The sequence below is a fragment of the Magnolia sinica genome, chromosome 8, assembly GCF_029962835.1.
Source record: "Magnolia sinica isolate HGM2019 chromosome 8, MsV1, whole genome shotgun sequence".
Lineage (NCBI taxonomy): Eukaryota > Viridiplantae > Streptophyta > Magnoliopsida > Magnoliales > Magnoliaceae > Magnolia > Magnolia sinica.
This window is the reverse complement of record NC_080580.1, coordinates 43,476,351-43,489,520: the sequence shown is the minus strand read 5'-3', so window position 1 is coordinate 43,489,520 and position 13,170 is coordinate 43,476,351. Positions and strand designations below refer to the sequence as shown.

The 13,170-nt window shown below is 39.9% G+C and overlaps 1 protein-coding gene across 1 annotated transcript in view; it reads right to left on the bottom strand.

The window, feature by feature from the left end:
• Positions 1–9,411: 9,411 nt before the first annotated feature.
• Positions 9,412–13,170, bottom strand: part of LOC131253269 (uncharacterized) — a 32,073-nt gene continuing 28,314 nt past the window's right edge. The window contains exon 7 of the mRNA XM_058254219.1: positions 9,412–9,776. Within this exon, the coding sequence (XP_058110202.1) occupies positions 9,636–9,776 (141 nt within the window). The 3' untranslated portion in view covers positions 9,412–9,635. The remainder of the gene's footprint in view (positions 9,777–13,170) is intronic.

Below are 13,170 nucleotides of genomic sequence, written 5' to 3'. Positions count from 1 at the left end.
CAAAAGAACAGGGCAAGCATAAGGAAAGTATGAAACCCCTGCTCTTGGAAATACACTGCAGTTCCTTTCCACCGCATTATTTCCCAACAAAAATCTGATAACCACTCAATTTTCATTATCAATACATAAATTATAAGTACCCTAAAGAATCAGCTCTATATGCACATGTAATTTCAGTTTAAACACAAAGTAAAATTAGATTTCAGGTGATCTTCACAAATGGATCCTATCTGATTCATATTTCAAATCTCCCACAACACATAAAATTTATAAAAAGATTTATGATACTTGCCGGAAGCATGTGAATTGTGTAACCCCCATCCCATCCATCGAAATTTCCCAGCCCAATCCCTACGCCCCGAGAACCTATCAACATTTAAAGAGAGAGAGAGAGAGAGAGAGAGAGAGAGAGAGAGAGAGAAGGATGGTAACAAGTTTGATGAGTAGCCCTCAAGGTGATGGTAGAAAATAAAAATGGTTGATGGTCACATATTCAGTGAGGGAAACATGAGAATAGGGACAGATGGAGATGGATAGGAATGTTAGTGGTTACTGAAATCCGCAGGTACCTGGTGGACCTGACTCGATTTTAATGGGTCTGGGTTCACTTTTCAGGTTGGGTTCATGTGTCGTTTTCAAGTTGAGTCCACCAACTTGGATCGGTTTAAACTCGGCTCTAATATTATGTATGTTAAAAATATGAATTATCTATGCAATGAAATGAGGTTTGCTAAGGCAAAATGCCAGTAAAAATGCCCATTTACACACCATTCATGTGTCAAAGTGGCGCATGCATATGCCATCTAATTCATTCATCAGGTAGACTAAGGAAGAAATCCGCTTTACTAAGAAACTGAAACCTATAATCGATCAAACCAGGAAGGAAATATTTTTAAATAATAATAATAATAATAATAAAAAAAAAACCTTAATCACTGTTTCCATTTCTTTATAGGGCAGTTGCTTTGTATCCTCCTTATATCCTCTAAAATTTCAGTATCATCATCTTTGCCTTATCACTGCTAATAGGGGTCATAAGAAAACAAGCAATGATTGAAAGTGGGTTCATGTGTCATTTGGTAAGCATCCCACAGCGTAAGATAGAACTTCATAAGACTTGCCATCCATTACTGATGACAGTGGCAGGAACACAAACAAAATCAGTAGAAAAAGGATGACTATAGGACATATTTTAAAACTCCTTATTTCATTTTGGTCTCAATCAAGATAAATGATGAGTATTTCAACATTTTTATTTTCAAGCTTGTATGCTGATTGGCAACATATCATGCATGATCTATTCTAGTTCAAATTCAATCTGCTATGATCTTAACAGAGAAGTGTCCGGTGTAATGTTCCCATGGAAAATCATAGCATGATAAATTTTACGAGCAGCCTCAATAGCTGCCACTGATACCACAATTGTAGCATGTTTCATATAAACAGGACGTATTGAAAAAAATTCACACTATAATTTACTACGGGGGATTTCACATGAGATCATTTTCTTTTACCATATGCAACTAACACTGGAAAAGCACCAAAAGGAACGAAGTGTACATACCAGGCAAAGAGGCTTGTTTATCTGAATATTAGAGGCAACATGATTTCCACGAGCAGCAATGAGAATAGTGTCACTAGGCCTTTACCAAACATACCCTTGATTAGGTTTTCAACATTTCATCATCTTCTTGTTTACCCTGAGCTCGGACAGTATAATCCACTTACCTTGCAACAAAGACTGCAGTTTCAAGGTCGGGAAAAACTCCAAGCTTGTATGCATTTTTTATGGATGGTTCTACACGTAGCCATAGGCGAGGGTGACATGCCGGGTATCGCCATCTGTGGCAAACGAGGGCAGTGTTATGCCTATCTGCAAACCCAACAGCAGGGGTGCTAAAAACAGATCCAAAAACAGAAATTCCATAATAATGTAATAACCATCATGTAAAGCGCATATCCCCTCTAAAGAAGAGGATCATGCAATAAAGCCACCCAGCATTAGCGTTCAAGGAATAGCACCCCCTTTTCTCTTTCTTAATAATATAAGCATGTAGCAATGATAAGCTTAGATGTTTTGTGGATGAAGGCTGAGGATATACTGACCGCCATCTTTCTTAATAATATAAGCATGTAGCAATGATTTCTACTAGTAGCAATGGCTCTACTTGCAAGAGTGCGGATCACCGAGCTTCCTAGGCATCAATGATAAATGGCATGGATCACCGAGCTAGATCCACTGCTATCGAAAACCATTCAGTTGCAAACGCAGGTTTATTGAAAAATCAGATCAAGGGGAGAGAATTGAAGGAATCTAGAAAGCAAAACCAAAATCCAAAGTAGCATCGTCGAATCTCGTCGGGAAGTCGGGATATTGGAAGAAATTTGGAGAAATAAGAGTAGAAATCTAGGGTTTTGAAATGAGTGAGTGAGTTGGAAAAGGGCAGTTTGGAGATGGAAGAACGTGGAATGAGATCCGGATCTTTTTACTCTCTCAGCTCATGAGAGGAGAAAGTCCTGAAAAATACACAAGAAATCCGCAGATGAAAAATGGAAAAAGAAAAAGCATCTTCTCACTTGAATTTTCTGAAATCCAAACCCTAGTTCTAGATCTAGTAAACCCCCACCATAACTAGTCAAAAAACCTTGCAAAGTGCAGAAAAGAGTAGCAGATCTAGATACCTAATGGGTTATAAAACTGCAAATCGAACAGAATTCAGATTGAAAAACTCCACCCGTCACGAAATCCAACAGAATTCATATCGAAAAACTACAAATCGAAGTATCAAACAAATCAAAAATGTATAACACAACAAATCGTTTCTATGTATTCGCATCAAACAACATAGAAAAATCCCTAATTAGGGTTTCAACATTGAATTAGGGTTTCAACATAGTAAATCCCTAATTAGGGTTTCAACATTGTAAATCCCTAATTAGGAAATCACTAAGGTTAAAATTGATAAAATCTAGACTCTTACCTGTTTCAGATCTTCATCTAAGCCCTAAAATTAATGGCAAGTCGCGAGAGAGAGAGAGAGAGAGAGAGAGAGAGAGTCGAGGGTAGGAAGAAGCTGAGAGTCGCGAGAGAGAGAGAGAGAGTCGGGGTAGGAAGAAGTGAGAGTCGGGAGAGAGAGAGAGAGAGAGAGAGAGAGAGAGAGAGAGTCGGGAGAGAGAGAAAGAGAGAGAGAGAGTCATCGGGAGAGGGAGAAGGAGAGTCGGGAGAGAGAGAGAGAGAGAGAGAGAGAGAGAGAGAGTTGGGAGCGAAATGAAAATCGCATCCTATTTTTATTTTTATCCAGAAACATCCGTGGGCCCGCTTTTAAATAGTGTCGGTGCATGATGCACCCAAAGTGCCGGTTTTATACATTTTTGTTGTAGTGACCTTATGCACGATCATAGAGTAACCAACAACATCGCCGCTCGCGCACTTCTCACCTAATGGCTAAGATCGTGCCTAAATTAACAGACCTTCATGTTCCATGGACAGGTATGCAAAATCTCTCACCCGAGGCCCCTCTACACTATCAAACCTAGATTCCTAGCCTGACTTTGGCATCGGAAGGTCCCCTGCTCTAACCAGGGTCTCCTTTGTTCTTCTCCTGTGCAGGTGATCGGAGCTCGGCGAGGGTGAACTAGATTTTTTGCATCGACAATACCCATTCATCCAAAGCCCGCTTTTAAATTATCTATGCGCTTGATCATAATACAGGAGGTATCTTAACCATAGAATAAAAAATAAATAAGCCTAAACCCAAACCCCAAGGTCCCAATAAGCTTCCCGAGGGTAAATAAAAAAATTTAAAAGGAGAAAAAGGAGAATACAAAAGGAAAATAAATAAATAATTACAAAAATAAAAGAATGGCAAAGCGAAACAACAATTTAAAAGCAATAATGTGTCAGCCCCTTAGGAAGCATCAGCCTTAAACCCCCCCAGTCCCAATAAAAACAATGGTCAAGTCCCTACTCAGGCCATTTTATGGTTGTATTCAGTGATGAAGGTGAGAAAAGTTATTCACGTTTGGCTAGCAATAAAGTAACCTAGTTGTCAACAATTGCTCTAGAAAGAAAAAAAAAAAAATAGTGCACCTAAACAGAATGGGCAAGATGAAAACTCCAGAGGCTAACAAGCACACTAGTAGACTTTGGTGAAAACTCAAAAGAGCACTAAAAGAAAATAAGGCACAACTGCCTATGGGTAAGAAAGATCAAATTCTCAAGACATGGTGAAAACCTGCAAATGCACCAGAGGAAAAATAAAAATAAAAAATGGCAGGCATTGAAATGGTGTTATGAGTAATAATAGCTAGGGAAAATAAAATTAAAAAGTAAGTCAATGTAGGTCCAACAGTGCAAAGGTGACAGCCTCGATACAAAACTCCTTTTGGCTCTACCTATTCCTCAAAGACGAGAATCTAGTGTACACTTCCCTGGGGTAATCGAACCTGAGTTTTCAACTCAAAATAAAGAATGAAAAACGGCTTAATCAAGTTTTTTATTTCCTACATCACAAGGCATAAACAATCCAAATCCTCATTTACGAAGGCAAAAATTTCCAAGCTCAAGTAATTAATTTAGAAATTTCTTTTTTCATAAAGAAAGAAGTCATACATACACGTGGTCCTAACCCATGCCTCAGTGGTAGACTCACAACAGTTTCAACATGAGGTCATAGGTTCAAGCACCTATTGTGATGAAATTCCACTGGTGCGAGTGAGTGGGTGTGTGTGGGGTGTGAGTATGTGTGTTAATAAAATAAAATAAAATAAAAAAGTCATACATACACTTGCTACAAAATTCTATCAAACAGCGACTAAAATCGATTCGGAGATTGGGTGAGGGTTGTCTTACCCCTTGTAGAGCTATGTGAATTACATCTTCCTCATAGTAGTCGACTTCTTATGGTCTTCTATGACTCTCTGTCGGGGGAGGTAGAAGATGGCTCCTAGTCAAGAGAGGCTGGATGTGACTCCCGGTTGGAGGAGGTTGTAGAAGGCTCCCGATAGGGGGATGTTGGAGAAAACTCCTGATTGGGAGAGGTTGGATGTTTTGAGTTGAAGTATGAGGGAAATTGAAGACAGGTAGGAGTAAGCTTGAAGATTGGAGGAGGCTATATTGACTAATTGCTAACACAGTGATTGCACGTGCCTATTTTGGGTAGGGATGTGACCTCGCCTCAGAGGAACTGTGTCATTAAGTCATCCAATCTTTTGATGATGTGGTCCATGTCGACCATAAAAAGGGTTATTGAGGCTTCATCTGCTACATGCATAGATAGAACATCATGGCCACACATGACCAAGTGAGAATGGGACTGCAAGTGATTGATATAGACTTTTGGGAGCATCTGACATGCCGGCCACTTTTAGGCCCAATGATGCCATTAGACACTTTTGTTGTTTTTGCTTTTTTATTTTCACAATGTTTTAGTATTATTATTATTATTATTATTATTTTCTTCTTCTTTTTTTTTCTTTTCTCACAACATAAACATATCGAGAGCACGCACTTGTATGAATGCAACTTGGGCTTCCTAGCTTCAATAGGTCCCTTGAGCGATATACCTCCTGGCTTATATGGACGATCTTTGGTATGTATTTAGGTTGTGCCTTTCTAAGGGCCTGTTTGGCCGGGCGGATTGGAAGGGATATAATGGTATTAGAAGGGATTGGAAGTTAAATCCCGCGAGTGCGCCAAACAGACTGGGTGATCTGATCCCAGGACATAGCAATCCCATGGATCTTAAGACAATCCACTGACAACACCATCATTACCTTGAAATCCTCGCCATCCACCCTAATACCATTCAATCCCTTCCAATCCACCCGGCCAAACACGCCCTAAAGGCTTTCTTAACTACCAAATCAAAAAAGAATTCCCAACTGACCCAATAAGTTCCTACGTGGTGAAAGGTGCTGGTAGTATAAATGGTACTAATGTAGTTTCCCCAGTTTACAAAATAGATGTAAAGAAAATATAGGAAAGTAAATTGCATGAAAGTAAAATGCAAAAAAATTAAAATGCTCGAAAATTAATTGACTAGAATTTTAAATTTTAAATTTTATATATATATATATAAACTCCAAAGATTTTCAATCACACATTATGAATCGGGCTTGGCTAGTAACTAGGATCCCCATGAAATCGCCATTCTATGGATATGCTCCAATCACACATTTTGAATCGGGCTTGGCTAGTAACTAGGATCCCCATGAAATCGCCATTCTATGGATATGCGTGCATGGGAGCGCTCCACTCTTCTTCATTGTTTCACAAATAGTAATGACTTTTTTCTTTCTTTTCTTTTTTTTTTCCATGTTAGCTTGTTAGTACACCCCACTGTCAGTTCACACTTCAGTGTTAGCCACCCCCACTAGGGAATCAAATAGTAACGACCTGTGAATGGTATGATTGACTTGTAGTCGCCACTAGTTAATAATCTTATAATGTACAGTAAGCAGACATCATAAAATCACAAGAAATGGAGTCAATGGGATCCTTGATTTGAACTACTCATATGGGCGGGCCTGTAACTGGGAATCCCAAGTAAAGGCCTTGGTGATGAAGAAGAAAGCGTTAGGTACCCGTCTCTATCCATGCGGGTGTGTGGTCTCTACATTGTAGGAGTTTAGGATTTTTGAAGATTTTTAGCTATAGATGATTATTGCTCAACTCTGTTGTAGACAAGATCCAAACTAAGAAGGGTTGTTGCTTAACTGAGGCCATACTAAGGGGATGATTATTGCTCGACTGTGATCATGACCCGCGGATGAGATGATTATTGCAATAAAAGTAAAGAAAAACTGATTCTTGATTTTTATTATATCTAGATCTGATTGCTCAACAAGACAGAGAATACACTGGGAGGATCCATAAAAGAAAATTGCAACAGGGAGGTGTATGAGAAGGGATATGTTCTAGCATAAATAAAAGTAAATAGTATAAACCGCACAGGGTGACTATGGGCTCAGAAAATGTAAGAGGGGAACACTTGATACTCTTCCCGTCCAAGAGATTATTAGATGTCTTAAATTCCAACCCTACTCTGTTAAATATGGACCCACTAGGAAGACTTAGATCGTTTGGATGTTGGGCTTGAATTGGCTTAGAACTTGAATGGCATAAATCTCTCTCTCTCTCTCTCTCTCTCTCTCTCTCTCTCTCATGAGACCAATGACATTTTGGTAATAAGTGAAAAATTGGAGCTAAAATACCATGTCAATTGTTTTTGGGACCGTTGGGATATGTGACACTCTTCCATAAACAACTGTTATGACAAATTTTGTAATCTAGAGAAAAGCTTAAGGCAAACAGCTAGTCGCCCGGATTAGGTACTACCCCCGCCTGTTCGGAGCCCCGGACAGGGGGAGGCTCTGATGGCCACTTAGGGGCCACCGTGATTTATGAACTTTATCCACACCGTCTATTCATTTTTTTCATATTATTTTAGAATATTATCCCAAAAATAGATAAGATCAAAGTCTAAAAAGGGCAACACGGTGGTAATTAAATTACTACAGTTGAAAAATTCTTAAGGACCACAGGAGTTTTAGATTATGATTATATTTGTTTTTTCACTTATATATGACCATATCAATGGGTTAGATGGAAAATAAACGACATAGTGGGCCCTAGGAAGGTTTCAACGGTGGGCGTCCTTAGCACCGTTGCTTCCTATGGTGTGGTCCACTTGAGCATTGGATATGCCTTATTTTTGGTCCATGTATTTAGAATGATATTAAAAGATGGATGGACGGTGTGGATAAGATTAATACATTACTGTGGCCCCTCAGTGGCCATCGGTGCCTCTGCCTGTCCCGAGCTCCAAACAGGCGGGGGTAGTACCTAATCCGCGCCCCAGTCTGGCTAGCCACGGGCTGAAAACATCGTACTAGCTCGAACCTTGAGACATTTGAGCCTGAATTTTTGTGGACGTCTTCTAGATTTCCATTACCTTTTTTGGCCTAGATTTTGAGGTAATTTCTGGTGGCTTGTTTGACCAAGATTTCGAGGTGCAACTGGTCCTCATTTAGATGGGCATATGAAGGCCAGCTAAAATTGGATTTCCACCGGCCCTCTTTTCCCCAATTAGCCTTGTATTTTGGCTGAGGTGTAAGAGAAGTCCTTGGTTTGTTTGGTCTTGTCTAAGGCCTTCAGGGGGGGGCTCTTTCAAGTTCTAGGCAGTAGGCTAATTCTGGTGTGGTTAGTCACTCCGTTTCAGGTGGGGTGTCTACACAAACCAAAGTGTTACTTGGGAATCATAAGCAATTAGTGGGATCTATCTTCTAGATGTTTTAAGATAATGATTGGAGATATTTTGTTTCTCTATTTAATCTTAGCTGTCCATTTTCCATGCCATTGATCAAATGCGTATGATCATCTGATTGGTGTGATTTTTACACCACGACTTGCTGCTAGTTATATGAATGAATGAATGGTCAGATCGATAATTGGTCACCCCATGTACAAAGCCTGGGGAGGTTAGCAAAAACATAAATGTATATGTATGTATCAGCAGACGTTTGTTGGACAATTGAAATAAAAAAATATCCAATCAGTCCTGATTCAGCAAACCAGTTGTTGGGATTGTTCAACCAATCTGATATTGGGACAGTAACTTAATTATAATGTTTTTCACAGTTTATGCCACTTAGTTTAAGTTAAATGTATGACAGTGTACAAATGAGGTGTGCCTGTGAATTAAGCATCATATGCTCTGCCAAAGTATCAAATAGCTCCTGACTATCGAAACCCTGAGCAGTTCAGGTCCATACAGGTCCAACGAGGCCCAGTCCAGGTTTTAAACATAGAACACAACAGTTACTATCCAGGGTCCCATTTTGGACACCAAAGACTTAAAAACAAAGAATCTGGGACATCCCCAATGAACGGGTATTGCACAAAAAGAAAACAAACAAAGAATGACAGCAGAACATGAAACAAAGTCATGTCAGTCAATAACAGAGCCTGAACTAGTAACCGAGTGGTTGGAGAGAAATACCACTGGTCTGGTCTGATAGCACATGAGCCGACCAGCCAAGAACTCCCAATGACCTGATAATTCTATCTGCCGAATTGGAACAATTTCTTCCCATCCAATCGAATGTGGATATGCTTCTTCTCACACTTCCACCTTTTGTTGACAATCCATTTGAGTTGGCTTTTGCTCATATGCTACAACAGCCCAATTGTTGTGATTTTTTTCTTACCTTAAGCCCCCCCTTCATATAGTGGTCAACTAGATTAATGGTCACAATTGCCCTACAAGTAAGTGTTCCATGTATATGGGTGAGAGATGATGCAGACGCGTGAGTCTTCCAAAGGAGGTTCACATCCAGAAACTAGAAACTGATTTGCTGTCTAGTAATAATAATAATAATAATAGAACAGAAAAGAAAAGAAAAAAGAAATTTGCAAGGTTGAAAAAGAGCTGATATTAGCTTACTCAAAACCCAAACCCAATCCCACATATTCCTCAAAATACATGGACACATGAGTACCCAACTGTTTCCTACATAGAATGTGGGGTCACATATATTAGAGCACAGACCATATCCTAAACATCTTCTGATTAGTGAGATATCAAGCATCAATGAAGAAAAAGAGGATCACGCAATGCCTTCCATGTCCCAACTCAGTCTTCAGTTTCTGAATCAAGAACCGGGAGGATACTTAAAGCCGAGGAGCCAAGATGCATGCCCTGTACTACCCCTCCAAATCCCAGCTTGATTCTGTGACAAATAAGTAAAACAGCATCCCAGAGTGCCGTTCTTCCCTGTAAAAGCCACACCAATTTTCTTGTCATCGAATGAAACCAATAGAAACAGAAATTGAGTAGGCATTTTCATCAGTATTCTCACATCATATGCAGCATATGCGTCTGTGCATTTGTGAGTGCATAAGAGCAAATCTCACAGCAAAAGTAGGACGAGAGGGAAAAGCTACAAAGCAGCATGAAAATTCCCATCATTGGAAGTCCACCCCATCCAAAGTCCCCAGTGGACTCAGATAAAGGGAACAATTTGCACAATTGGAGCCTAAGCAGCACCGTACATTCCAAGTAATAAGATGAATTGACAACCACTCTTAAGGCACCGCCAGACAAGGACTCCCCCCCCCCCCCCCCCCGGGGCGAAAAAAAGTGCAGAAGCCTTCAAGCATTTGACCTTTTGGGCACTTCAAGTCGTCCAATCAACATGGACCACATGCACTAACGCGTCCACGTGATGGAAGGAAAACACGTGGACCTCCACCGACGTTCACAGCCTATAAATACCCCTTGGGTCCTAGCACAGTTTAGAACAGAGAGAAGCAAAGCTCCCGTTTAATCGTGACATTCCACTAAATTCCATTGAATGCCATTGTAGGGAAACTGTACTGTCACGTTAGTTTGTACATGTTAGGGGCCTTACAGCTAAAGAGAGGCTCTCTACACTCCACAGCTAGAGGAATTTAGATGTTTTGTGGCCATGGCTCTGAATATCAGTATTGGTGGGTGTATCTGCTGGCTGGAAATCTATACGGGTTGCATATCATTATCAGCCCCATCTCGGACCATGCCAGACAATTTCTTTTTAGCCAAATAATTATGGAAATTCAAGATATCATTTTGTGTTTTGAACATGTATTTAATAGTGTATCGGACCATTCCTTGGTAAGAATATTGTTTGTCGGGTTGACCTACTGTAAGTTGTGATGTTTGTCTTTTAGCTACAGACTGTTGATCTATGTCATAAATTGATATTATATATTACTAATATGATTACCTATCAACTATTCAACTATCATCTCTGTCAATTCAAGATATATAAAGTAAAATTTATAGGCTAAATCATACACACAATTCAACCATTAAGCATAGATTTGATCAGGAGACAAGTGTAAGAGTACATAGACAGTAGATCTATGTTCCAAGAACATAAATCTACATTCAAAAGACAAATATTTCAATTCCCCAAACTGAGTTTTGAAAATTAAAAAAAAAAAATCCGAAAATGGCTCAAAATGGCAAAATTACATAAAAATACAGCACGAATGGTAGAGCTATACTCATCTTCAAAAAAAAACATGAATTTCATTTCCCAAACTTGATTTTGAAAAAATTATTATTATTATTATTATTATTATTATATAAAATCCAATTTTTCGATTTTCCCCGAAAATGCATCCGGATGTTCCATTCTTCGGCTCGTTTTGATCTTTGTTTCAAGCACAAATGTGGTTGGAAATCAATATAGATCAATCCCTAAGCAAGAAAATTTCATTAAAAAAATAGCAAAAGAGGAGAAAATGACATGCAAGCTGTCCAACGAACTTATATCAAAACATTGGTCTCGACCAATATACGTATTGTGCATCGGCACTGATGCAGCCCCCATCACACGAAACGGGATGATACGAGATGATGCAGCACAGTTTTTTCTTTTCTTTTTTTACGGGCTGATACAGACCCATATCACGTATCGTGCCATGTCAATATGGATATGATATGGCTGTGTCTGGCTATAAAATACCAATATCCATAGATAGTTGAAAGCCCTACACTAATGAACTATCCCGACACCTAACAGCTGACAAGAATGACTGATGTCAACATCTAACAAGTTCCCTGGATGCTCAACAGCTATTGAGACAACACTCCAAACACTATGCAGCTAAAGCCAGAGACTGTGTTAACACTTTTATGTGCCTCACTACGAAGGACTTGATTAGGATTGCACCATCACTCTATGCTATGCATACATGCACACACTGCTCTTCTCACTCTCAAGAGTCTTTTCCAAGAGATTAAGGGCTTACAGTATGTTAAGGCCTGGAATCTACATGTTCCCACAAATTAATTAAGGGCTTTTTCCCTAACTAGACCTAAGGTTTGCTGTGGGACGCCAAAGAGCATCACTTTTCAAATAATTATTTTTCTAGACTTCTGACAACTTTTCCACTTTTCTTGGGACGAAAATGCCCCCTGGCACATTGCTTCGAGCCTTACGCCCATTAATGGCGCTGCGTGCAAGAGATGATTTGCTGCGGCCCACATATTGCATCACATGGGCCATTGAAACCTCCGTCTGGTCCACCTATGGGGCAACCCAAACCGTTCAGAAAGTCCCACAGAGTTCCATGGTTGGAATACTCAAATTTTATCCTGATCCAAACTGTCCATGGCCACCAAGAACCCTTGACGGGAGTTGCTTAATGCTCATTGTTTCCTGTTTCATGGGCCACCTATGATTTGGATTTGACCCATTTTTGGGTCCATGCCCTAACTTTAAAAGCCAAAACGGATGGACGGCGTGGATCGGATACATATCTCATTGTGGGCCCCACAATTGAATGACAAAACGGGTCTAGTTGGCCCCACAGACAGCAACCAACTTCAGAAGATGCCATTTTTACTTTTGGGAGGGAGATCAAAAAAACCTTTCATCTATGAAGCTTCCACAGTGGGCCTAGCATTTTCCAACCAAAATTCAGCTACTACTTCTTCTCCAGCGTACCTCTTAGCAGTCAGTCAGGCATTCCCCTCTCAGGCATTACCTTTTTTCCAAAAAAAAAAAAGAAGAAGAAGAAGAAAGAAAGAAAGACCGCTTAGACTACTCTCAAGTCGGTCCAACTATTCTTTGAAAAAAAACCTATTTTCTCACCAATATTCTGACAACTCTCTCGGCATAAAAGGTAAGAAGAGAGATAGTTGTAGCTTGTGTGTTTTAGTGGAGGAATATTGGATAGTTTAGAAAAAAAAAAAGGAGGTTGATAAAGCAATCATTGTTTTATGAGTGATCCATTGTGGTTGATCTATGTAAGGCTGATCATTGTTGCAAAGTAGAGGTGATCCACAGTTTCAACGCTAGGTCAATCGTTGTTTCATCATAATAGCGTTTGTGGTTTCAACAATGTGTCGATCGTGATTGCAATCCTATGACGATCATTGCCGATCGAGGTTAAGCGGGGGCGTTCGCAGTCGCGGTTTCAACAAGCATGTGATCATCATCACAATGTTGGGGGCAATCGAGAGGACAATCAGGAAAACCGCGACCACCTTACGTTGAAACCGGGATCGCCCATCGTTGAAACCACGATTGACCCTTCGACGAAATAGCGATCTATTCTTCATCGAAACCGCGATTGCCCCTACTTTGCAACAATGATCAACCTTACATTAAAACCAT